General features: G+C 44.5%; 1 protein-coding gene across 3 annotated transcripts in view; it reads right to left on the bottom strand.

Annotated features, from left to right (window-relative positions):
* Positions 1-23,979, bottom strand: part of KIF26A (kinesin family member 26A) — a 171,441-nt gene extending 147,462 nt beyond the window's left edge. For 2 of the 3 annotated variants that reach the window (XM_069103814.1, XM_069103815.1), the window contains exons 1-2: positions 23,428-23,757; positions 22,391-22,654 (exon numbers count right to left, since the gene is read on the bottom strand). In XM_069103814.1, the coding sequence (XP_068959915.1) occupies positions 22,391-22,654; positions 23,428-23,709 (546 nt within the window). In that variant the 5' untranslated portion in view covers positions 23,710-23,757. The other variant, XM_069103816.1, reaches the window with a different exon arrangement.
* Between the last annotated feature and the right edge of the window lie 2,662 nt (positions 23,980-26,641).

Genomic DNA, 26,641 nt, shown 5'->3' with positions numbered 1-26,641 from the left:
ACCTCCAAGGCCATAATCCTATGATACTTTTACGATCTCATGTCATACGTAAATTTGGTAAATCTGACGACATATATGCCATCATGATGTCATTGAAAAAGTGTTCGGTAGCCCAGGGTCGTGGTTTTCTAAGGTCCCACCCAGTTTGAAATCCTATCGCTCAAAGGGGCGTACCAGAGTCATTTCCAACAGGTAAGTGAGGACCTATTGTTAAATTTTTAGTGTTTATATTTGTACCTTGGAAATCTGCAAATACTACAAATCAGAGCTTGATGTTATTGTTTTGCTGATTGCTAGACTTAAGAAAGTGATAGAGAAAATGTTAATAATGCAGATTGAACTTTAAAATATCTCCTGCATAAATATACATACATGCATGCAAAGATATGTATGCACACAGACATGTGTGTATATACATATGTGTATGCACATACACACATATATATTTTTGAGAGCCAATTGTTAAACATTCTCCAGCATATTCCTGCCTACAATTTTGGAAAGCAGAGAGCCCTGGGATGCTCCATTAGAGAACTCCCTCCAGATTGATAATGATCCTCTGATCTTATGAATAAATTCATCTCAGTGAGCCTAATGAGAACAAAGGGTGGCTGGGTGGCATCATAGTGCAGAGTGCTGGACCTGGAGTCTGGAAGGCTCATCTTCCTGAGTTCAAATCTGACCTCAGACTCTTACTAGCTGTGTGACCCTGGGCAAGTCACTTAACCTCTTTGCCTCAGTTTCCTCATCTGTAAAATGATCTGGACAAGGAAATAGCAAACTGCTCTAGTATCTTTGCTAAGAAAACCCCAAATGGGATCACAAAGAGTCAGACATGACTGAACAACAATGAAACCAAGGCAATAGATATGTATGAAACCAAACCTCATAAGACAGTGACCGTTTCTAGAACACTTCGATGCTTATAAAGAACTTTCCTCACCAAGGCCGTATAAGGAATCATGATACCCATTTAATAAATAGATAAAATGAGGTTCAGAGACTGAGTGCCTTACCCAGGGTCACCCAGTTATAAGAGGCAGAACTGAAAACTGAAGCCAGGTCTCCTGATCCCAAGTCCAGTGCTCAGTCACCACACCACATTGCCTTTGCCTGGGTTTGAGTAAAGCTCCTCCAGAATGTCTTATAATAATAATACTGACAAAGACTTGTTCCAACCCTACCCCACCCCCAACCCCCCCCCCTCACAACTTTCCAGGACAATGTGACCAGTTATACATATCCCAGGCAGACTTGAATCCATCCAGAGCAAAAGACTCAGCCAGCCCCACTTAGTGTCAAGCTCCCAGTATCACAACCAGTCTTTGGGGAAATTCTTCCGTTAACTCACCCAAGTATCTTTGTCGCAAACGAGTCTGTTTCTTCCTACTTTGATTTCAGTGAGGGTGGCTCAATGAGCAAACCATCTATTCTCAGCCTTCCTTTGTTCAGTCCTTACTCTTCTTGGGGCTTTCTTGGCAAAGACACTGGAGTGATTCGCCATTTCCTTGTCCAGCTCATTTTACAGATGAGGAAACTGAGGCAAACAGGGTTATGTGACTTGCCCAGGGTCACAAAGCTAATAAGTATCTAAGACAGGATTTGAACTCGTCTTCCTGACTCTAGCACTGTTTCTGCTCCTCCCTCTAGCTGTTATAGGAAGAATGAACTTGTGCCCTCTACTAAGTAGAAGAAGTGTGAGTGCCATAGCTCCTGTGCCCACCACTAGGTTGTAGTGGGAAAAACACTGCCCTTGCAAACACAGATGCCAGATCTGAATCCTAGATCTCCTTACTACCTATGCGGCTCTAAATCCTATGACCCTATGGGCCACTGACCACCCACCTGGCCTTTGGCAAGGGATCAGAAACCCAAGCATCATGAACAAAGGCAGCAATCCATCGGGAGGATGGCCTGAGGTCAGGGGTTAACGTAGCCTAGCAGTATAACAACAGGGGCCAGCCAGGAGGCCACATGTCCCATCAGGATTGTGGTGACAACCAAAAGGGGAGGGGAAGTCTGAGTTGTCACTAAAAGTCACAAGCCTATTACACCCAGAAGAGAGGAAGAGTGATTTAAAGGACAGACAGCCACCTCTGGGTCCAGAAGACCTCCATTCAGGCCCTTCCATATGTTAGATGTGTGACCTAGGAGACGTCCCATGCCTCCAAGCTACTTTCTATGACTGTAAGTTGCAAAGAAGGTACAGACCACCATACAGAGGGATTTTCCCAGGTATTTCCTTACACCAATGAAATTATAGGTCCAGTCCAAAAAATAAAACCACACTCAAAAACCAAGACCCCAAAGTAATCATGGTCTTCCTCACCCACCCCCCCTTCCTGAAATGCAACAACCATTCACGGGCCTGATTCCAAAGCTGAGCTGTATGGCCTCCTCCTTTTTAAACCTGGTCCAATTTGCCCCTCCTTAGGCATCCTGATGGCCCCTCCATTCCCCAAGGCTCCCCATACTGGTGCCAGACTTAGTGTGGACACCCAGTCCTCTTTAGCTCCTTTTGACAATTCCTAAATCCAGGTGATCTACCAATCTTATCCTCCTGGTAACAAGAATTACAGACATTTGCCACCACACCCATCTTTCTAACAGTGCAAAGCAGTTCATATACCAAAGATTAAGTCCAATTAAAGGGTTCAGGTCCTAAAAAATACTTCTCAGTTTTCTCTACTCCTCCAGAGACAAAAATCTCCCTGCAACCATGTAAAACTCTATGAGGGAGAAGATTTTGAGTTGAAAGGGACTTACCTGAAGGATCACTAGCTCTTGAGTTCATCAATCTATTGTCCTCAGCTCTGTACCACTAGATCAAATTTTAAACACTAACTATACCTTGAAAACAATATCTGACTCCATTTCTTTCCTCTCTAAGAAGTCTCCACTAGCATCAGCCCAGCTATACTAGAAAACCCTGCACTGATACTCTACAAAATGCTAATAAAATCTTCATCTTATCTGAGCCTCACAAAAAAGTCCTCTGGGAAAAGAAGGACAGAAATAGTAAGATCATAAAATCAGATCTAGAAGGTTTCTCAAAGTCCTTCTATTACAGGTCCCTCATTTCACAGAAGTTCAGATAGATTAATAATTTGCTCAAAGCCATATGGATAATAAATGGCAAAATGAGGATTTGCAACCAGGTGGGTTTTTTTAAATGGCTTTAAATATTTTTTTCCGAGGGGTGGCCAGGTGGCTCAGTGAGTAAGAGCACCAGCCCCAGAGTCAGGATGACCTGGGATCGAATCTGGGCTCTGATACTTAGCCCACACCCAGGAATAACTGGCCTGTAACCTTGATTGCTTTAAAAATAAATAAATAAATGTTTTTTTTCCAATTACATGTAAAAACAATTAACATTTAAAAAAAATTTGAGTTCCAAATTCTTTCCTTTCCTCCCTTTATCCCCTCCCCCTTCCTTGAGATGGCAAGCAATTTTATATAGATTATACTTGTGCAGTCATGCAAAACATATTTCCATATTAGTCATGTTGTGAAAGAAAACAGATCAAAAAATGTGAAAAAATAAAGTAAAAAATAGTATGCTTCAATCTGCATTCAGACTCCATTAGCTCTTTCTCTGGGAGTGGATAGCATTTTTCATTACAAGTCCTTCAGAATAGTCCTGGATCATTGTACTGCTGAGAATAACTAAGTCATTCACAGTTGATCATGGTAATATTAATCAATCGATTAATCACTAGTAATATTGCTATTACTAGACATAATGTTCTTTTGGTTCTGCCCTCTTCACTTTGCATCAGTTCATATAAGTCTTTCCAGGCTTATCTGAAGCCTTCCCCCTCATCATTTCTTATAGCACAATAGTATTCCATCACAATTACATACCACAACTTGTTCAGCCATTTCCCAGTTGATGGGCATCCTCTAAATTTCTAATTCTTTGCCACCACAAAAAGATCTTCTATAGATATTTTTGGCACATATATGTCCTTTTCCTTTTTTAAAAAAATCTCTTTAGGATAGAGATTTTTTTCTGTTATGTTAACCAATATGATAGGTGTGAGGTGGTACCTCAGAATTGATATTACAAAATAAAAAATAAATTTTTAATTTATATTTTTCTAATCAATAGTGATTTAAAGCATTTTTTGCATGATTATAAATAGCTTTGATTTATTCTTCTGAAAACTGCCTGTTCATATCCTTTGAGCATTTAATAATTGGGGAATGACTCATATTCTTATAAATTCTCTATATATTTGAGAAACAAGGTCTTTATCAGAAAAACTTTCCGTAAATTTTTCCCCATTTTCTGCTTTCCTTCTAATCATGGATGCATTGGGTTTGTTTGTGCAAAAGCTTTTTAATGTAATGTAATCAAAATTATCCATTTTATATCTTATAATACTATCTCTCATTTGGCCATAAATTCTCCCATTACCCATTTAACTATTTTTGTTGTTCGGTTGTTTAAGTAGTGTCTGACTCTGCGTGATCACATTTGGGGTTTTCTTGGCAAAGATACTAAAGTGGTTTGTCATTTCCTTCTCCAGCTCATTTTATGGATGAGGAAACTGAGGCAAAGTGGGTTAAATAACTTGCCCAGAGTCACCCAACTAGTAAGTGTCAGAGACCAAATTTGAACAAGAAGTAAGCTAAGTTTTTGTTCTGTTGCTTATTGCCTGTATGATCACTCCCCCTTCTCTGAACCTCATCTTTCTCCTGATTAAAATGAAGGTCTTAGACTAGATAGATTCTAAGGTCCTTCATGCTGAAAAATCTGTGATAAGTATGGTACTCCTGGTTTTCCCTGTCTTGCATTTCCTTCCCTAGCCCTGGAGAAAAGGGAAGGTTATTAAGCTCAATGATTAACCTAGAATAATGGACAGGCTATTATCAGTTGTCCAGGCTGATTAATTAATTAATCAGGAGACTGCTTGACTGCTTGAGATTGAGCCTGGGATTGTAGAACAAACTGACCAGTTCAAAATGGATGTTCCATAGAGATCTCAAACTCAACAAGTCCAAAATAGAACTCATAGTATCTTTCTCCCAATACTCTCCCCTCTTCCAAATTTTCCTCTTGCTGTCACTCAGTCCTTCCCAGGCTCCCAGGCCCACAATTTCTGCTTCACCCTTGACTCCTCACTCATACTCATCCCACACACATCCAATCTGTCTTCCAGTCTTGCCATTTTCACCTTCACAGTACCACTTGGATACCCTTCCTTCTACCCATTCACTGCCACTACTCTTGTACAGATCTTTATCACCCTTTCCCTAGACTAGTGCAACAGCCTTCTCATTGGCCTGTGTCCCTCAAGTCTCTCCCCACTCCCATTCATCTGCCATCTTGCTGCCAAAGCGATTTTCCTAACATGTAGGTCTGACCTCCCCTGAACCTGTTGAGTTTGAGTTGCCAAGGGGACAATCAGATAGAAAGGTCCACCAGGCAGCTAGAGATGAGGAAGTGGAGCACAGAAAGGAGGTGAAGGCTAAAAACATGGATTTGGGAGTCCTCTGCACAGACATGATCCTTGAGCCCATGGGAACTGAAAAGATGAGGAAGAGAAAATGTGAAGAGAGAAGAGCAAGAGCCCAGAACAGAACTCTAGGGTACACCCTTGGGGAGGGACATGGATGATGACCCAGCAAAGACCACTTAGAAGGAACTGTCACATAGGTGGGAGCAGAATGAGATAAAATCAGTGTCATGAAAATGCAGTAAGGAGAAAGCATCTAGAAGGAAGGGATAGATGGCTAAAAGTGTCAAGCACTTTTGCAAAGGCCAAAGAAAGATGAATGCTAAGAAAAGGCCATTAGATTTAGCAACAAGAAGATCATTAATGATCTTGTAGGAAGTTGTTTCAATAGAGTATTTGGGATGAAAGCCAGACTGCAAGAGATGGGGGAGTGAGTAGGAGGTGAGAAAATGGAGGTAAGTAGTAGAGACAGCTTTTTTCCTAGGGGGTTGGCTCTGAAAGAGAAAGGAGATAAAAGATGATAGCTTGATGAAATGGTATGGCCAATTTCAGATTTTTTTCAGGATTAAAAAAATTTGATATTCACAAATCAATAAACATTAAATAAATATTTCCATATGCAAGGGGGAAAAGAAAGCAATGGTTGTGTATGAAATCATGAACAACCCTATTATGTACAGCTTAGGTTTTTATAAATGTATGATGAATTCAACATATTAGCTCCAAAGCTATACTCTTTATTTGTGTCTCCCTCCAAATTTCCCTCTGTCCTTCCGAGCATTTTCAAACATTTCCTCAAAACTCTTTTTTTTTCTTGGCATCGCCATCTATGATAACTATGGTTCTCCCTCTTCCTTTTCCCCAATTATCCTCCTCTCCACCACCCCCCAAAATCCTCCTTTGTAACAAATAAACATAGTCCAAAAGAACAAATTCATACATTGCTTATATCTCATTCTGTACCTACTGACCTCTCTGTAAAGAACATGCTTCATCACCAATTTTCTAGAATTGTAGTTGGTCATTATTACATTGATCAAAGTTCTTAATTCTATCAGTTATTTGTCTTTATAATGTTGGAGTCCTGTAGAAACTGTTTTTCTGGTTCAGCCTCAAGTGAAGGTTTTTTAAGGACAGGGAAAATCTGGGCATGTTTGGAGTCAGCAGGAAAGGAGCCAGTGGATAAAGAGGTTGAAAATTAGGGAGAGACAGGGAATGATTGAAGGAAAAAGTTTCCAGAGAGAGAAGGGAATGGAACCAAAGGCACAAACAGAAGGGCAGGTCACCTTCTCCTCCTGAGGCTGTATCAGAGGAGGAGAGAATGGAAAAATATGTGGAGATAACTTAGAATGTAGGATTATGGAGGAGAAGAAGAACTAGAACTAGATGGATAAATTCCATTTTTTCGGTGATATATGAGGCCAGGTCACCTGCCAAAAGGGACATAGGTGATTTGGGAAGAAAAGAGAAGGCTGGGGACAGCTCAGATAGCACTGACATGAATGTGTATGAGAGATTAGAGAATGGTGGGAGCTAGGGGAGATAACTTCTATGTAGGTGGCCTATGAGAGGAGAAATAGGGCAGTAGCTTGTCCTAAGTCAACAAAACAAGACACCAGCACCAGACTCTGCTAGGTACATAGAGACATAGGATTACATGCTCACTGTGTGTTTGGTGTTTGGTGATTGGTTCATTATAGCAACTCTCTGATTGTTGAGTTAGTGAATGCCAGAACCTGAAGGTCCCCTGAGCCCAGCCCCAGCAGTCTCACCACTACTGCCCAGGGGAAATACCACTAAAGATGACATTTATTCATACCTCTCCAGAGCTACCTCCTGAATTCAGATGCCCCAAGCCTTGTCTCAAACAGCTTCCCTGTGCCTGCTGCTCATGCCCCCACCTCACCAGAGGCCCAGATACACAGCTACATCCATCAGCTTGACAGAAGCGGCTGGCTTCGAGGAGGGTGGAGCTCACACTTCACTACAAACAAGCACCAGGAGTGGCCCAGAGGCCAGCAGAGAGCTTGTGGCCTGTGAGGGAGCGAGCCTAGCAAAGACTGTCTGGGAAATACAACCTCCTTTTTTTTTCCCCAGGTGTTGACAGGCCTCCTCTGTTAATTAATCTACCTCAGTCTGGGAAGTGCCTAAGAAGGTGTGAGAAGATTAAATAGAAGCCAAAGGGGGAAAAGCAAACTCAAATCGGGAAACGGTCCAAAAGTCATTGAGCACTGGCTTGGAATGCACCTCTCTGTTCACATTTGAATACAGGTGTGTCTGCTCCTTCAGGAATCCACTTGAGAGAAAGTAATAAAGGGAGAACTGACTAAGCATCCCGAGGCAATGCTATGAGGACTCCCCAGTCTGTCCTGGTGCACAGCTAGCTTCTCTCTGCTCCCTAGTCTAGGCTGGGGAGCATTGTCTCTGAGGACCAGGCAGAGCACCAGCCTAAGAAGAGCCACCTTCTCTCATTTCTCTGGTTCAAAGGAGATAGGGAGCCATCACGTAGTTTCTCTGGAGATCTACAGGCTACAAGGTAAAAATCAGAATAATATCTCACTTGGAGGGAGATATGCTAGGGATTATTATTCCTGTTTTACACTGGAGGAAACTGAGGCCCATTAATTTGAAGGCACCTGCTCAAGATTACACAGCTAATAAGTAATGAGGTCTAGATTTGAACTCTGATTGTCAGTCCCATTCTCTTGCCACTATACCACAACACAGTTACAAGTACATACTTCAACTTCAGGGGTCTGTGATCAGGTCAATAAGGGTTCTTCCTCTATCAAAGTAGATCATAAGCACTTAACGATTTAGTAGATGATCCTTGAGATTTGCTGCTATCTGAGCTGTCCCCAGCCTTCTCTTTTCTCCCCAAATCACCTGTGTCCCTCTTAGCAGGTGACTTGGCCTCATACATCACTGAAAAAATGGAAGTTATGCAGCTAGTTCTCGTTCTCCTCCATAATCCCACATTCCAAGTTACCTCCACATACTTCCCCATTTTCTCCTCCTCTGATACAGCCTCAGGAGGAGAAGGTGACCTGCCCTTCTACTTGTACCTTTGGTATAGTAGCTACTATAGTTAATCATCCCGACCAGCCGGCTGATGAGTTTCTCCCTTAGTTGGGCTAGCCTTCAGAAGAAAGTCACACCTGTCTAGACCCATATTCAAAGCCTTTCCAGCTCCACTGGCTTAGTGTAAAGGAAGCCAGAACCACTTCCCTACCAGCCAACATTCAGGAAGCCTTTTTTAAGCCTCTACTAGATACCAGCTTTTTCTAGGCACTATGAATGCAATAACCAAAAAAGAAAAGTTCCTTCCCTCAAGAAGCTTACATTCTTCTGGGGACATTCTGGATGATGATAATAATAACTAACCTTTTATATAGCACTTTAAGGTTTTCAAAGCATTACACAATCCAAGCACACTCTTATCTATGTTTCACATTTGAGGAAACTGAGGCAAACAGAGAGAGATTAAATGACTTGCCCAGAGACTCAGAGCTAACAAGTACCTGAGGCAGGATTTGAATTCAAGTCTTCCTACCTCTAAATTGAGTATCCTATATACTATATCACCTAGCCTCATCTAGGTGGGATGTCAGCAGAGGCTTAGAGATAGTTTTTAGATGAATAATAATAATAAGAAAAGCCAGTGGGTTGTGGTAGAGAGAGATACCGGAACTATCTGAGTCAGGAGACCTGGATTCTAAACCTAGTTCTGCTATAAAATATCATGTAACCTTAGGAAACTCACTTCTCCTCCCTGGAATGGTCTCCACATTCACAAAATGGGCAAAATAATCCCTACCCTATTTCTGTAATGGAGCTGTAAATAGGGTCTGTGAAATTCAAAGGCTACATAGGGGTGGAGAAAGGGCATGGAGGACTTGGAAATCAAGAGAGCTGGGTTCATTATCCTCATTCTGATATTTAATAGAAGTGTGACCTTGGGCAGATGATTTCACCTCTCTGAGCCTCAGTTTCTTCACCTGCAAAATTGGGACAATAATAATGATGCTCCCTGATGCCGGAAATCTTTGTGAGGAAAGGACTTTGACAACCAAAGCTAATGTTCTCATTTTAAAATGAAGTAATACATATACCAGCAATTACTGAGCTATTAAACAGCAGCTCAACAGAGGCTAAAATTGCTATTCAAATATATGTGGCCTAATCATTTTCATTGACATTATAAAATTTTAGGATCATGGGATTTAGAACTAAGAGAAACTTTAGTGACCGTGTAGTCTAACCCCTTTATTTTACAAAGAGAAGATGGCGCCCAAAGGGAAAATGACCAATTATTATCCAGAGACTGATTCTTCAAGAGGCGTTAGCTTCCCTTCCCTCCAACTTTGTGGAACCAAACCCCAGCCCTGACTCCCCAGGAGAGGGGAGCTCACACCTCAACTGGGCCATGATTGCTTCTCAGAATTAGTGGGGATGGGGTCAGCTAGAGGTCAGAACTAAGGGTGGAATGCAACTGAGGTTGGAGGTTTATCTGGTACTATCAAAGCCCACAATCTTCCCCATCCTCACTGACCACAGATAACTGGGAATGATGGACTCTACATAATTCAATGTTCTTTTCCAGAATGGGAGGGGAGGCTGAGAAAAGGATGAAGAAGATCTGGCAATTAAAAAAATGGACATGGGCTACTGACTTCTTGAAACTGAATGAAAAGTCTAGGTCAGTATCAGAGAATTCTGGGCCATGGAAGAAGATGGCAGCCATTGGCACTGAAAATGGAGACAAGATCCTTCTGAGCACCCAGTAATGGCATGGCTGTGCGTAGTTAACAAAGAAAAGGAACAAGGTATCTCTGAGGCTCTTGGTTCATAGGATCACAGATTTGAAGCTGGAAGAGACATTACAGTTCAGGGAGCCCAACCCCCCCCCATTTTACCAATCAGGAAAACTGAGGCACTGAGATGTAAAATAATTTTCCCAAGGTCACACACAAGAGGTAAGCAGCAGAGCTGAAATTCAAATTCAAGTCTCCTGACTCCAAATCCGGCACTCTTTCTACCACATCAGAAAATATTTGCTGCTATATAAACCCTGGGCAAATAACTTAACCTCTCTGGGTCTCAGTTTCCTCATCTATAAAAAGAAGGAATTAAATTCAATGAGCCCCGAGGTTCCTTTCAGCTCTAATTCTCTGATCTTATGGTATTAAAATGTGCCTTCCAGCTGTGTCTGACATTCTATGATTCCAAAGTTCCTATTAGATGAAAATCAGGTAATTCTGTGGACATCTATAAGCTAGAGGGCATTGAGAAATGGGCCATCAGATTCCAGAAAGCTAGGAAGAAAGGTCAAGACTTGAGGAACACATAACATTGATTAACCCAGCAATGAGGACCAAAGCAAGGTGGGACTGGGAGGCAGATTGAGTGTCCTTCCAGAAGCCCTTGATAGAAATGAAGAGAATCAAAGTGAAAACTCTCAAGCAGGAGAATCCATTTCCTGCAGATACCTGGCCAGGTGCTCGAGAGCCCGATTGGATTGCAGGACACCCTTTCAAAAGCAGCGACAGCTAATCTTCTCAAAGCAGCAAAAAGTAGAACAAATTCTCTTCTTTCACGCCAATGCTAAAAGGGCAGCCAGCGCTGGCCCGGAACAGAAGTATCACGTTTCCGCTGGGCTCCCAACGCTCTTGTCTGGTCTTCCTTGAGGAGCGTGAAATCTCCCAACAATAGAAGCAGGAGATTTGCTGCGAGCTAAATGAAAATTGATCATTTACCCACTCCTGGCTGGTGTTCTAATCAATTCTGCACAGGTATTGACATATGGAGATGCCGCCCTCATCTTGGTGAGAAACATAGATCAGATTACGGCATTGAAAGAAAGCTACTGAAGTGACTGGTCCCTGAGCCAGGACTCCCTCTCCCCACCTCCCTTCCCCACCCCCAACACTCATCCTACCCAGCTCCTAATGCCTACAGATCAAGACCTCCACAGGGAAGCAGCATTTGGCATTAGGACAAGGAACCCATAAAACTGCCTCCTGGGGAAGATAAAGGAGGAGGTGATGACTTTTGATTTTGATTAACTTTCTGGATGAGTAGGACAGCCGTGTCTACACCACAGCATATCATACAGAAAGCACTCACATAACCATTCTTCACATGTACTCCACTCTTTACAGTTGCCATGCATTTTCCCAAATTCATTATGTCATGTGATCCTCCCAGCAGCCTAGGGAGAGAAGCAGGATGGGGATTATTATACCCAATGCTAGTTTGAAGCATAGTTCGTGTGCTACCTCCTACTGTACCACCTTTTCTGACACTCCCAGACACCTGCACTCTCTCCTTCTTGAAATCCCTTTTAATTAATTTATAGATACTTTGGACTTATGTACTTGTATGCTCTAAGTTTGTGACACTGTCAGTAAGCTCCCTGAGGGCTGACACTGTTTCTTTTTTCTTTATAACACAGACCCTAGCCCAGTCTAGTGCAGGTATTGAATGCTTCTTGAATTTAATTATCCCAAGAGGGGCAAGAGGCGGAGATGAAGTGGGACAGAGAGGAAGATGCTGGCCTTTCACTTCAAAGAAGAAAAATGACTTGTCAATGGTTAAACAACCAGAAATCAAACCCTAGTCTCCTGGTTCCAAATTTGGGGAACTCCACTAAAAGACACTTCCATGCAAGGGTTCTGTATATATGTGTATGTGTGTGTGCATGTGTGTATGTGTATGTATATATGTGTGTGTGTTTGTGTATATATGTATGTATATGACCATAAGTGCTTCAGAAAAAAGGTCAGAAGAAGGGAAGGTCAAGATGAATTGTGATTATTGAAGAATGTTTCCCTGCAGAGTGGAACTTTCCCTGGACTTTCAAAGAAGGGGTTCATGATACATGAGAAATGTAAGGTAAGCCAGTTTGTAGAGGGGGTCTCAAGTGCCATTCATGGCAGCACCTCAATGTTCTCAGAATAGCAATACCTTATGAAAGCCAAAGATCCAGGAGTTTACACATAACTGATGATTACAGCATTCAAATGATAACAAACAGCACCAGAGGGAAGAAGTCTGGTCTTGGTACTACTAGTAGCCCTGGAAAAGTAGAAAGACCCCTGGACCTGGCTCTGCCACTCACCAACAGAACAATCTTAGACAATATCTTTGGCCTCAGTTCCCTCTTCTATAAAATGAGGAATCAGGATTAAGTGGTCTTTCAGGTTGCCTCCATTTCTAAATCCTATGAGACAACAACACTCTTAAAATCTCAGACACAGGAACAGTTATGGTCCTCAAAACAAATATTCTTACAATATCAACTAATGTTTCCTAGAAGTAAGCCTATTTCAGATGATTAAGATATTTTCAGATGATTAAGATATTAAGATAGAAAAACATTTGAGTACAGGGGAAAGATTTCTGTATTTGGAGTCAAAGGACCTGGCAACCTGTGTGACCTTCGATGAGGTACTTAAATTTATCTGGGCCTCAGTTTCTTCATCTGTAAAATGAAGGATTGGATTTAGATGTCCTCTAAGGATCTTTCCAGCTCTATATCTCTCATCTTATTCAACTTTCTAACTCTATTTCTATGACCCTAACATGGTATGATAAATTCAGGCTGCTTGGAAAAGTTGATTTTTAACTGGAATTATTTGAAGGAAAAATATAATATCAACAAATGGCAGAGGCAGAGTTCATTCTAGAATATGGAAAAGCATATAAAGTCACGTGTGCAGAAGACAGCAGGAAAAAATCAAAGGACAGAGAATAGTCCTGTTTGGTTGGAATAGAATATATGGAAGGGATAAAGGGATTAGATCTATGAACATATCTTATATAGGAAGTGTCGGTAACTCCCTGAGGAGGAAACTTTCTCTACCAATACAGGTTGACACCTTCTCCACAACTTATAGTTTGAGAGAGAGTTGCCAAGAGTACAAAGAGTTGTGACCTGCCTAGGGTCATCCAGCCAGTATATATCTGAGATGAGACTTGAACTCAGGTCTCCCTGGCTCCAAGATGAGCTCTCTATCCACCTTGCTATTTTGACTCTCCAGAGACTGGAAAGCTAAATGGGAGAAAGACCATGCATGGCCTTGAACACCAAGCTGATGTGCCTAGACTTTACCTAGCATGAAAGCAAAGTCCACTACTGAGTGTCAGAAAGAATAGGATGGACCAAAACCTTAGAAGCCAACCAGGAAAGCATTCCATCAATCCTGTGTTAAGTCCATGGGATCTTGACAGAGGGAGCATCCTTAGTCAGAGTCTGGCAACAACCTCCATGGTCTGGCCTGTCTACTCAAAGATTTTCCTTCCTAACAGAACAAAAAGCAGCCAACGCCAGCATTTCTCTGCCAACTTCCTCTACCTCCCCCCAGGCTCTTTCCTGAAATGTTAAAGGAAACTGCCCCCAGCCAAGCCAATGAACTCAGGCAGCCAGGACAGGGGGCTAGAGGAAATGATTCAAAGGTTGGTGTGGAAAGCAAATACTTTCATAAACAAGAAGACATTGAAACTCCCTCAGGGTTTGTGCAACTTTTTTCAAGGCTGTATATAGCAATATCCTCGTGTTGGCTGAACAGCAAGAAGAGCCCACTGCTGAGACCCAAGGGTGCTTCTGGTCACAGTACTGCCACTGACTGACCCCATGACCACAGGAACCTCATGAAAAAATATCTGGCATCTTAGAAATCATTTAGTCCAACTCTCTCATTCTATAGATGAAGAAACTGACGTCCAGAAAAGAAAATGGAATTATCCAGTCATACTGTTATCTCTGAAGTTTCTCGATCTTTAAAATTAGAGGACTGGGCTAGATTCCTCCTAAGATCCTTTCTTCACTTGAGGAGGCACAACAGAAAGAATGCTACACCTTGCAGACAAGACCTGAATTTAAATCCTAACTTTGATTCATCTTAACTGAGCCCATGGGCAGCTCACTTAGCCTCTCCAAAGCCTCAGTTTCCCCATCTGTAAAATGGTGATAATAATACTTGCACTAATACATATATAGTTCATTGGAACACCTTAAGTGCCTATAAATGAGGGTTGGGATGATGACCTAAGATCCCGGACATGTTAGTCAGTGAATGAAGAGCATCTAACATTCCCTGGACAGGTTAGGATGTTGCTGGCACCAAAAAGCTGTGAATCGTTGGCTAGTCCACAGAAGAAGGGACAACTGGAATTTCATTTCCCTTCCACTCCATGCTGCTTCTCCCCACCCCCATCAGCACAGACACAATGAAACAACTGGGCAATCTAAGAGAAAAAGGACTATCAGTCAGCAGTGAGCAGGTGAAGGGTTTTTCCTCTCTTGCAGGGCGAGGTCAGCACCAATCCAGAATATCAGAATGCCACAGGGATAACCCTCACTTGCTAGCAAAGATCACTCCTCATTTGAAACATCCCTAGCAGCTGAAAGCCCCTCTCTTTCAGTGGCTCAAGTGTCTACTTAGCTTCTGCATTTGTGGGATATTTAGGATCTGGGATGTAAAATACTTGGAAGGCAAGAAAGAATGAATGAAAGAAATCAATCCAGTCACAGGTGCTTCCTGAGCACCAGCTACATGCCCAATCATGTTGTTGTGGGGAAGGGGGAAGAGGGTAGGAAAAGGGAGAGGGGCAAGCAGGTCTTTAACAATCTGATAGATAACAAGTCTGAAATACATTCATTCAACAAACATTTCCTGGGTGCTTCAGCACAGGTATCACTTGTATCTGATATAGCAGAGCAAGGTTGAAAAGGGGAATTTACTAAGTTATTCTGGAATGAGAAGACCTGTTCAATTCTAGCTCTGCTCCTCACTGCCTGTGTGACTTTTGGGAAAGTCTCTTGTCCATAGTCATCACATGATAGAAGAGGAATGTTAGACCAAATGATCACTAAGATCCCTTTTAGCTCCAAATCCTTTGATTCTAAGACAGGGAGGGAGGAGGGGGAGAGAGAAGCCATAGCCTTAGATAACCATAAGAGAGTGCCTATGCTGTCTACCAAATGAAAGGTTTGGACAGCGAATGATCTAGGAGCTGGGAGATCACAGAAAAGAGGTGTGCCTGTGGGAAAAAGAAGGCTTTCTGGAGTGGCATCTGAGTGGTCTGAAAGACTTCAATAGGTGTAGGTGAAAAAAAAGCATTGCAGGTAGGGGAAATAGAATGAGCAGAGGTGAGAAAACAGGCAGTCTGATTTAGGGAAAAGTCTGCTGGATTTTAGAGTCTGAGGAACTGCATTCAAATCTAATCCTACTGTGTGACTGGGAGCAAAACACTTCTTTCTAATGCTCAATGTCCTCATCTGAAAAATGGGGGAGTCAGACTAGAAAACCTCCAAGATTTCCTCCATTTTGAAATCCTGTGACACAGAACAGAGTTCAATGGAGCACTGATTCTTGGTCTTCCTCTCCTGGGGGGTGGGGGGGTGGAAAGGCAGGTTTAAACCAAGAGCCTTCAAGATTTTGATTTGCTTGGTCTTTTCTTTTGGAGGAGCAGAGCAGTGAGATATGCTAGTGGCTTGGCTTCCTTCAAGAATCATCTCAGCTTCTACTTTCTTTAAGAGGCTTTTCCTGGTCCCTCCAGCTGCTTGTGGCTTCCTCTCTCAGACTGCCATCTATCTACTCTGTTTATATCTTGTTTGTATCTAATTAATTTCATGTGACCTCCTTGAGGGCAGGTCTTTGTCTTTTTTTTTTTTATCTTTGGCCATTGCCAAAGGTTCTTGGAGGAAAGTAGTAACTGTTCACACCTTCACCCAGAACCGATTCTACCCCACCCTCATTTCCTTTTAATGAATTCCTCTCTTCCTTTAAGACCCAGTTCAGTCAATATGTCCCACATCCTTCCTGACCTATGCTTCCCCTCCCCACTCAACTGAAAGTAATTTCGCCCATTTCTAACTTGTCACATGACTTTTCCTGAATTTGTTCTTCCCTCTGTCTCACCCTCCCCTGTATCAAAATATTTGGATACCTGCCACCCTCCAATTAGATTTTAAGCTCCTTGAGAACAAGGTTATATCTATTTTAACATGCCCAGGGCCAGCATGGGACCTTAACCATAGTAAGTGCTTAAATGCTTATTTACATTGAGTTTAAAAGTTCCAGATTCTTAGGGTATACTTTTCCCCAGAAGATTCATGTTTCACTCAGTTATCATCACAGCCACTGCATCCTGCCTGTCCAATGCATCATTCAACAAGGATTTATGAAGTTCTTGCTATAAGCCACACACATCACTAAGCACCAGAGGATAAATACCCCAAAAAAGGGCAAAACCAGTACCTGCCCTCAAGGAGCTCACATTTCTAAGAGAGGAAAACAAACATGAAATTAACTAGATACAAGTAAGATATATGGAGTAGAAAGATGGTGATCTAAGAGGGGAAGCCATGTGAGCTGGAGGGACCAGGAAAATTAAAGAAAGTAGAAGCTGAGATGATTCTTATTGAAGGAAGCCACTAACATCTCTCACTGCTTTATTCCTCCAAAAGAAAAGACCAAGTAACAAGGTTCTTGGTCTAACCCCACTACCCAAGGAGAAGAGGACCTCCCACTTCAGGGAGGGGGTATGAGAGGAAGGATGGATTTTAAACCCCCCTACAAGGTTTCTTTGAGCACAGATGTTTCTATACCATCTGCCCTTTTACCACTGTAGTGGACTTGAATGTTGCCATCCAAAGGAGGCAGTAGGAAACTTGGCAATATAACATGGTAGGCAGTTGATGGAGGTGAGGTTGCTGAAAAACAGCATGCTGATGTAAAGAAAAGATTGTCTTTGTGGCCTTTTGGGGTAACCATTGGATGCTATTATTCTCATTTAAAGGTGAAAGAAACACTATCTGTACTCATTACATATCCAAATTTTCACTTAAGGGAGAGATAATGTGTTCCATCTAGGTGGGATACCATATCCCTCTTACAATCAGGAGATTTCCTGATTCTTCATAGTGAAATTTGGATTATAGAATGAGCCACCGAACTAAATCTACAGTTCCCAGATGGGTAAATTGGAAATGAATGGGAATTCATCATTAACATGAGGATAATATTCCTTGGACTTTGTGGTCATTGGGAAGATTAAATGAGATAAGAACACAGAATTTTAGAGCTGGAAAAAAACATAGATACTATCCAAACAGACACCCTCCTATAGATGAAGAAACAGTTAACACAGATTAAACGACTCACTTGCTTGAAGTCACACAGCTAGAAAGCAGAGTCTGCTGTCTAATCATCTTCTAGATTTCAAAACCAGGGTTCTTTTCCAGCACACCTCATTCTACCTTCCATGTGCCAAATAGATGTGAATTGCTAATATTCCATTTTTTTAAATCATTTTTTATTTAGATGAATAAGTATTAGGAGTCAGAACAGGCTGGTGAATTGGAAAAAGCATTGGCTTTGAAGTCAAAAGACCTGGATTCAAATCCCAGTTCTTCTATTTACTACCTATGTGACCTTGGGCAAGTTTCTTCCCCCTCTGGACCTCAGTTGTAATGAGTAGGTTAAGATGGCCGCTCCACGTTCGTGTCCTGTGTCCTGATATTCTATGATTTATTACTGGCCATTCTTGGCTCTCACTAGTGCTTCATCTAAAGCACATTCCTTCTAGTTTTTCAGAGCAGGAATAGGAGTAAGTAGGTAATTCATGAGGGTTTTGGGGGGGGGTTTGTTCTTGTTCCTGGAAGAAGCCCCCAGATTAAAAATAAATAAAGAAAGAAGAACCACCCAATGAGATGACTTTCATCTTATTTCCCCACAGGACCGACAAGGAATTCCTTCTCAGTATGCTGAGATAAGATAGAAAATACAGACCCTCCCTACAGAGTGACTGACCATCACATCACACTCCTCTGCTAAAATAAAAGACTGCAAAGTAACTCTAGTGACAAGAGGACAAAGCAGATAGAATGCTGGCCTGGAGTCACTTAAGCAGGAGTCAAAGCCAGCCCTAGATAATTATGACCTGTGTGACCCTGGGCAAGTCACTTGAACCTCAGTCTGCCTAGAGTTGAGTTTCCTCAACTGTAAAATGGGGATAATAATAACACCTGCCTCCCAGTATTATAAAAATCAAAGGAGATTTGACCAAGAATACTTCACTCAGCAGCAGATCGCCTGTTGTCTCCCCTCAATTTCCTCCCCTTCCACCAAAGACCCTAGTATTTAAAGCAGGAAGAGATTTTTGAAATCACCGATTTCAACCTCTTCATTTCATAGAGAAAGAAACTGAGGTCTAGAGCTATTTGTAAAAGTGCTCAGCATGGTACTTGGCACAGAGTAAGCACTTAATAAATGCTTGTTTCTTTCCTTTCTTCCTTCCTCTGGCTTTCTTCCAAATACATCTGACCATGCGCTGAACCCAAACGGGACTTGCAGGAACTCTAGACAATGAGGGATGGGATAAGGTCATAGGAATGGAAACACCTTTAAGGAATGTTCATTGCAACAGCTCATTGGAATTACCATTGTTGTTTCTCATTAGCTTCCCTCAAAAAAGCAGAGGAACTTTCAGAAAACAGCTTCACACCCAGGGAGCCCACATGCAGCCATGCCCATGCACACACAGAGACAGAAGCCAGGGTTCAAGTTCTGGCCCTAACACCAACTCCCTCTCAGAAGGATCTCTCATCTGTAAAATGGGAAGGGGAGAGTGCTGAGCTAGAGTCTTCTCTAAAGTCATTCCTAGCTCTGACATGGAAATTCTGTGAGTCTATAGTTCCAGACACAAAACTTTCCACATGGGCAACATTTCACCATGATCTCACCTAACAAACAAGATGAGAAAACCCAGCTTCAGAAACTGGCCAGGTTCTGGGTCCCCGTACCTGTCTCTGAGGGGTTACCCTTATCCCTGGGGTCAGCTACAAAATAGTCTCCTTTGTGGCTCAGGGGAAAAAAAAATCTTCTGACATCTCCACTCAGTCCCGCTCGGGAGTAACCAGAGACTCCGGAAGAGTACTCTCTCTTTCATCAGGTGCAGAGTTTGCTCCCCCCTCACTGCCCCCATGGGACCTGGGCTGGCCCAGTAGGTAGAGGAGCCGCTGAGAGATCTCTTGGTTATCACAGCCAATGACACCCATCGTCAGAGTACGGTAAGTTCAAAGGAGTTGTCTCTGCCTCCTGGGAGTTAGGACAAGTGAAGGAGGTTATCTTGATGTTCAGATTAAGGTCTTCTCACTGCTGTGGAAAGAAACTGTCTTTATTTCATTAAGGAAAGAAAAAAAAGGAATGACATGTAACAGGCTAACAAGAGGACCAGAAGAAGACTACAGGGGATGCTTTGCTCAGCAGCAGATTGTCTGTTATCTCCCTTTAATTTCCTCCCCATCCACCAAACACCACAGTATTTAAAGCAGAAAGAGACCTTTGAAATCATCTATTCCAACCTCCTCATTTCATTGAGATAGAAACTGAGGCAAAAAGCTATTAAGTGACTTGCCCAGGGTAACAAACCCGGAATTTCAAAATCAGGTCCCCTAACTCTTGTATCCCTGGGAAAATTAAAGGGATGGAAGGCACATGCCCATACAGGCTTTGGTACTTATTATAACCTTGTCCTGTGGCATCAGCATTTGTCAATCGGGTTTCAGGGATGAATGCCTACTTAATTACCTCTAGGTTCTTGACCCCGCCCTTCCCTCCCCACCACTACCATCCCTTGCTAGGAGGTAGCCCAGCCTCGGTTTGAATCTCTAACCCTTAAGAAGGGGGATGGGGGTGGAGACCTGGCCCTGGATTGCACTTGGTGACAGATTTTCAATTAACTCTTTTCTTTGCCTACTTTGAAAGGCTGAGAGGGAGAACCAGGATAGATTTACCCATCCTGCAGGTCTTCTCAAAGAAGGATGCCTGAAATAGGGAGGCAGGATGGGGACCACACAGGAGGCCTTTACTGAAGGTCTCCTCACCTGACCAACCCCCGAACCTTTGGTTACTGCCCCCCCTGGAGAGAATCCTCATGACATTCCCACTAGAGGCATAGACCCTGCAAAGAGATGGAAAAACTGAAGGATTATATGATCTGGGCAAAATCAACCTCTCTCTGATCCAAGAACAGAAATATTAGACTTTGCTGCACCACAATGTACAACATACACCAGATCAAGGGCTGAAAGGGGCCTTACAGATCATTAAACCAAATTTTACAGTTGAGGAAACTGAGGCTTATAAAGGGAAAATTCAAAGTCACCCAGGTCATAAGTAGGCAAAGTGGGGCTTTAGACCCAAAGTTTGTGTTCTTCTGTATAAATGGCTATAACAGAAAAAAAAAAAAGCTATTATCCTTCATGTGATAAACCATCCTTCTGAAGATGTGATAGAATTTAGCTAGCTTATCCTCTAACAACAGAAACAACCCATTTCTGGGTCCAAACTCAAAGCCTTCCCAGTTTGGCAGAGTCTGCCAGCACTTGTGTCTCTACTAAACTAGCCTTCTTTTATACAGTCACCTCTGGGCCACAGTAAGGCATCAGAAAAGGACTAAACAGAAGGCCATAAAATAACTCACATGTGTATGAGATTATTGGATTTAGAGCTAGAAGGAATCTCAGAGGCAACTCCACATTACAACCTCCACATTTTTACAAGGAAATTAAGGCCCAGAGTGCTTAAGTGACTTGCCTGAAGACACACAAGTAGTTAAGGTCAGAGCTAAAGTTCCAATCCAAGTCTGCAGATTCCAAGTACATCACTCTTTTCAAGCTATTCTCTTCCCACTGCCCCCCCCCATACACACACACACACACACACACACACACACACATTCACCAGCTATATTTAGATTCAATAGGAATTATGCTGACTTCCCAGGAACTTTTTCAATAAGTCTGAAGGTCAAGAGGGATTGGTTTCCTCTGGAGACCCCCAATCTCACAAGGCTTTGCAAACTTCCAGGGAAGCATTGTTTAGGAAAACAATGTCCCATACGAAGTCCAAACCCAAGGGTCCCAAGGTCTCTAGTTCATCTTTTATCAGGCTTCTGGCCAGTCTTTTCCACTGATTTTAGGGAGGGCAGGACTAAAATACAGCTGTGGGCTACCTGCCTCCTGTCAGAAGGTTTCCTCCCCCCTCCCTACAAACCCACCTCTCAGGTCCTGCCAAAAGCAGCAACAACTATAAACACAGAGGGGAAAACTGAAAGTGAATACTTAGTACACCCATATAGCCATGTGTATGCTGGGGCAGGAGAGATGGAATAAAAATTCATCTTATCAGCCGTGTGACCTTGGGCAAGTCACTTAACCCCAATTGCCCTGCCCTCCCCCCTACAAAAAGTAAAAAATAAATAAATAAAAATTCATCAGACGCGGTTTGGTAGAACGGAGGCCACTTTCTACTAAGAATCAGAAAAGTCTAAATCCAAATCCTAGCTCCCCCTACAGGACACATGGAGTATATGAGCTGTGTGACATTGGGTAAATCACTTCACTTCTCTGGTCTTCAGTTTCATCAAATGTTGATTAAGAGGAATGGACTAGTCTCTTCTAGCTTCAAATCTTATGAAAACCTATATACCTCCCCCAAATGTATAAATCAGCACATTAAAGGAGGGAGTTGATCACAGACCAGATAGTTTGGCTCTTATTCCACCCTCCTGAAGGCCAAACCACTTCCATCCCCTTCTCCATCCTTCCCACCAGTAGTCCGGGTTAACCCTCATTCTCCAAAAGTTGTCTGGCTCACGAAGTAGCGCCTAGTGCATGGTACCAACATTCTCAGACATCCACACACACACAAAAGCTCCTCTTCCTCTCTGTAGAATCGTATGCGACCCGATTCCCCTCCCAACATGCACAGGCCTCCCGTTCCCCAAACGTATGCAGCTAATGGGATTCGATCGGACAACTACCTTCCCAAGTTTTAAGAAGGGACTCAGGGTTACTTCCGAGTGGTTAAGTACACAAGAAAATTCAAGTCTCCGTAACGCGGCGGTGAATGACTTACCCCGAGGGGCGTACCCTGCCCACCGACCAATTTCCAGGCCTGTCTCTTGAGTTCGGCGAGTTTGGTCTGACAGTGGCGGCACCAGCCCCCTCTCCCGGATCGCTCAAAGTGGCCTGGTTCCGACCCGGCTCCAGCCCCAGCGCCGGCCCCCTCGGGCGGGGGGCGGTTGCCACATCGATCCTCGTCTGGGGGTGCAGCTGGCAGCCTCTTCCGCGGGGACAGCTCCAGGGGCAGCGGCTCCCGGCACGGGCTTCCCTCAGCCACCTGCGGGGAGGCGGGGCAAAGTGAACCGTGAGACAACGGGAGGGCAAACTGTGTCCTGACTTATCCCAGTACCCACACTCCAACTACCTAGCTTCCCAAAAACTAACATCCATGCACATCCCAACACCCTCCAAACTCTCTAATTAACCACACAGCTTTTCAAGCTGACGTACACACCTAGAAAACTATGCCCTGACTCGACCCCCAAACACACATTTAAATTCGCCCGGTTACTCACTCTCTCAGATATCCCAGAGTTGACCTGACAAGTCCAATACAATCCCAAATTATCAGAGAAACACCCCTCAATTTTCAAACTACACCCTAAAGTCGAAATTGAGGAGACAACGCGCCCGACAAAAGAGACTGAGTATCTCTCCCATCCTAAGATAGCCCCCCCAAAAAAGTCATTCTTCTCCTCCTTGTGACCCCTCTCCCACGAAAACAGCGATCGCTATTCCCTTCCCCATACAAAGTCCAAGGAGCAGGTAACTGAGGGGTTCCTGGACCCCCGGGGCCCCGCACTCTGTCCCCGAAGAAGTCTGGGAAGAATTTAAGAGGAAAGGAGCAGGAGCCGGGTGCCGAGAACTACTGTTGCCAGGGCAGTGACCCTAGCCTCCTGGGCCAGCCACACTCACCTCACCCCACTTCCTAAGATATCTTCCCCCGCCTCCCCAAACTTCGAAGACTCAAGAGTCTAAGAGTGGCATATACATTCGAAAAAGGAAGCACTAGGTCAGGGGAAACGCATACAGCGCAGAGCCCCTTCTTACCCCACAAGAAGGAGGGCTATATTGGATGAAGTGGGAAGAGCTGTGCAGAAGACCAGGGCCCCTACTTCTACGCAGAAGAAGCGCGAAGCCCAGGGAGTAGGAAGCCCTACGCCGGGGGTGAAAGACACAGTCAGAGCCCCGTGTCCCCTCTGCCCTTAAAGGCTCGCTATCAGGAGAAGTAATGCAGCGCATTACTGCAAGCACCGAGAAGCCCCCTTTCCTGGAAGTCATGGGCGCTACACTCAGGAGAGGCTGGCTTTCCAAGAGGGGTAACCAACACATGCAAACACGCGGACGCGGTCAAAGCCCCCCTCATTCCCCGAAGAAGCGATATACCAGGGGCCCCGCTATGCCGGGGGGAGTGCCGCGGCTGCCCATGGCCCGGCTGCGGCCGCTGCAGCTGGGGCGCGACTGGAAGCAGTAGCTGGGGGCCTGGCCCGGTCTATGCTGGCTCTGCGGGCTCGGCAGTGACTACGTGATTCGGCTCCTTCCCGCCCCCATGGCCTGAGTCGGGAGTAGTCCAAAGTTTTGGGGGCGGCAAGTTTGGTGAGAGCTAACCCGGAGGGCGGGAACCTGGCTGGGCCGGGGCGGGGTGGGGCGGGGCTTCCATGGAGAAAGAGGCGGGGCCCGTGGAAGGTGGCTAGGGAGACTGGGCGGGGGACAGCCTCCAGGCCGCGAGAGTGGGCAGGGCCTGGCAGAGAAGGTGAGGGGAAGGGAAAGCATGTCTGTCACTCACTCTCTCGCTCCCCTAGCGCGGATTCTAAACCAAAAGAAAGGGGAGGGGAGGGGAAGAGAGGGAATGAAGAGAAAGCTGAGCTGGGGGAGGGGTAGAGTTTTTTTTTCCTTTGGCATAGCATCTGGAGGTGTGGGGGAGGAGAGGAGACAGTGGATTGGCGGAGGGGGCACCTAGGCCAAGGCCCCATCCTCTACACTCCATGCGCATGTAACAGTAACAGGGGAGAATTGTCCAGCTGGAAGTCGGGGGGGGGGGAAAGCGGGCAACATTCTAGGGGGAGAGAAATCAGAATAAGAGTGTTCCAGCCCCTTCCCAGTACAGTACACTCATGCCGAGCACCTTCAGTTTCTCCTATTCCTATACTGAAGAATCGCTCCTTTGCCCAACACGGCCCAGACTTGTGTCTACTTGGAGTCATAGAACAGAGAACGTCAAAGCCGACAGGGACTTTAGCCAGATGGAGATAAAAAGTGTCTAAAAATGGGATGTTACTTGCCCCTATGTCAGGAGTTAGTGGCCCAGTAAAGGATAAATAAAGCTCACCTCTTTGTCCCTCTCCACTGCCCCTCAGATGTATCTTTGTATGTGTCTTTCTATATATGTCTGTGCCTCTGTATACATTATCTGTTTCTATATATACGGTATCTGTATGTGTCTGTCGCCAAATGATTAGCATGTGTCTACTTGAATTCCACAAACGTTTATTAAGTTATTCGAGCCGGGAAGAGAGGCAAATTTTCGTTGTTCTAGGAGGTGGGGACATTGTGTCTTTGTAGGGGTGTATCTGATTAGCTAGGTATCTTTATGTTTTTGTACCTATCTGTGTGCCTATACCTATAGCTGTAGCTGGTTGTGGCTGTTGGCTGGGTACATGTTGTAGGAAAGTAGCTGACATATGGTGACCTTACCTCCAAAATGAATTGCCTGTTTGCAAGGTTGCTTCCCAAATGAAAGTTCACTCAGCTCACCCCATTCCTCACAATGACCCAACTCTCTTCTCCCGACCTATGTGACTGCCCCATATACTCCAAATCCTATCTATCCCCACGCCCCCGGGCTCAGACACAAGCTTCTCACAGTTCGGGGTCGCCCAGCAGGCTGAGGGAGGCAATGGGAGCGGGGAGTTGGAGGAGGGGAAGGTTCAGCCTTCTGCCCTGGGGAACTGTACCTGGCTAGGATAAACTCGATGCAGTGGAAGAGCCAGGCCTTCCTGGTCTGTTACGCCAGTGCCATCTACTGGCCACGGCCGGCTCCGCAACACTGAGAGGGGACTCCCTCAGACACGCGGACCGAGAGATACTCCAAGCAAGAGACATAGAGGCAGCGGGAGGGGAGAGGATGAGAGAAAGGGAGTGGGAGAAAAATCAAACCCACAAAAAATAGATTATTCATTTCAGCCAAGAAATATCAATAAAAGGGTAATAATAACAAAGAAACCCGAAAGAGACGGAGAGACATCAGGAACAGAGGGGCCAATTTGTAAGCACAGAAGCCAGAGACAAGAGAGAAAGCTTGAAGAGACAAAGAGATGTAGCACAGTACACAGGAACAGGCACATAATTTCAAGCACATACAGAATTAAATCCACACACATATACACACGCACAAACTTTCATTCCAGAGGCATCCCTCTCCCCTCCCCAAGGTGGGGTGGGTGGGAGGAAAAAAACCAAATAGCCAGGGTTTTGTCCTTTAGGTTCATCTCCGTCAGCCCAGGGGCCGCCCAGGTTCAGCCTAAAGAGGCCAACCTCACCCTAGCCCTTTCCTATCACACTCCCTCAGAAAGACCAGGGAAGCTCAGAGAGCTTGCCTGGGAAGACCCCACCCCCAACCCTGGGCTGTGTCTGGGAAAACAGAAGGGATTGACTTTGATCCTATTATCTAGGACTTATTTCTGCCCCCAGATCCTGCCCAGTCCCAGGTATGAAATTTCCTCCAGCAAGGGGGAAGTGGATGTCAGGGAAGGGGAGAGCCGTTCCCTGATAATTTTGCAAACTCAGCCGGGTCTACAACAAGAGTTAAGTGCATTGATTGAAGGCCGCCTGGTACATGAGGCCAGCCCGGACCAGGAAGTGGGAGAGGCTGCTCCAAGGGGGAAGGGTTCGAGGTTCGACTTCTAATCCTTCCTGCCTAGCCCCAGGGTTTTCAACGGATCTTCCTTCTCCCAGCAACACGCACACTACAACCAGAGTCTCCTCTTCAAACACCTGGCACCAAGGAAGAAATGTCCCCCATCCCCACAAGAGACCCCAAACAACAATGCAAAACAGGAATGTGACCCGTGCTAACTCGACTCTCTTTATTCCGCTCCACTCCACCTGATGCTCCCAGCAAATACCCAGTTCTCCAGTGGCCCCGCCCCAGTCCTATTGCAACCTAGGGATAGCTACCCTAACTGCCGTTTCCCCTCCCAACTCCGAAGACCACCTCCTCCCCCTCCCCCATTTACCCCACCTCATCCCTTTCCTCCCCTTCCCA

The sequence above is a fragment of the Petaurus breviceps genome, unplaced genomic scaffold, assembly GCF_028583685.1.
Source record: "Petaurus breviceps papuanus isolate PSGF00001 unplaced genomic scaffold, PetGlider_PUasm1.0 64, whole genome shotgun sequence".
NCBI lineage: Eukaryota > Metazoa > Chordata > Mammalia > Diprotodontia > Petauridae > Petaurus > Petaurus breviceps.
Note: the sequence above shows the minus strand (reverse complement) of the source record. Positions and strands in the feature narration are given on the sequence as shown.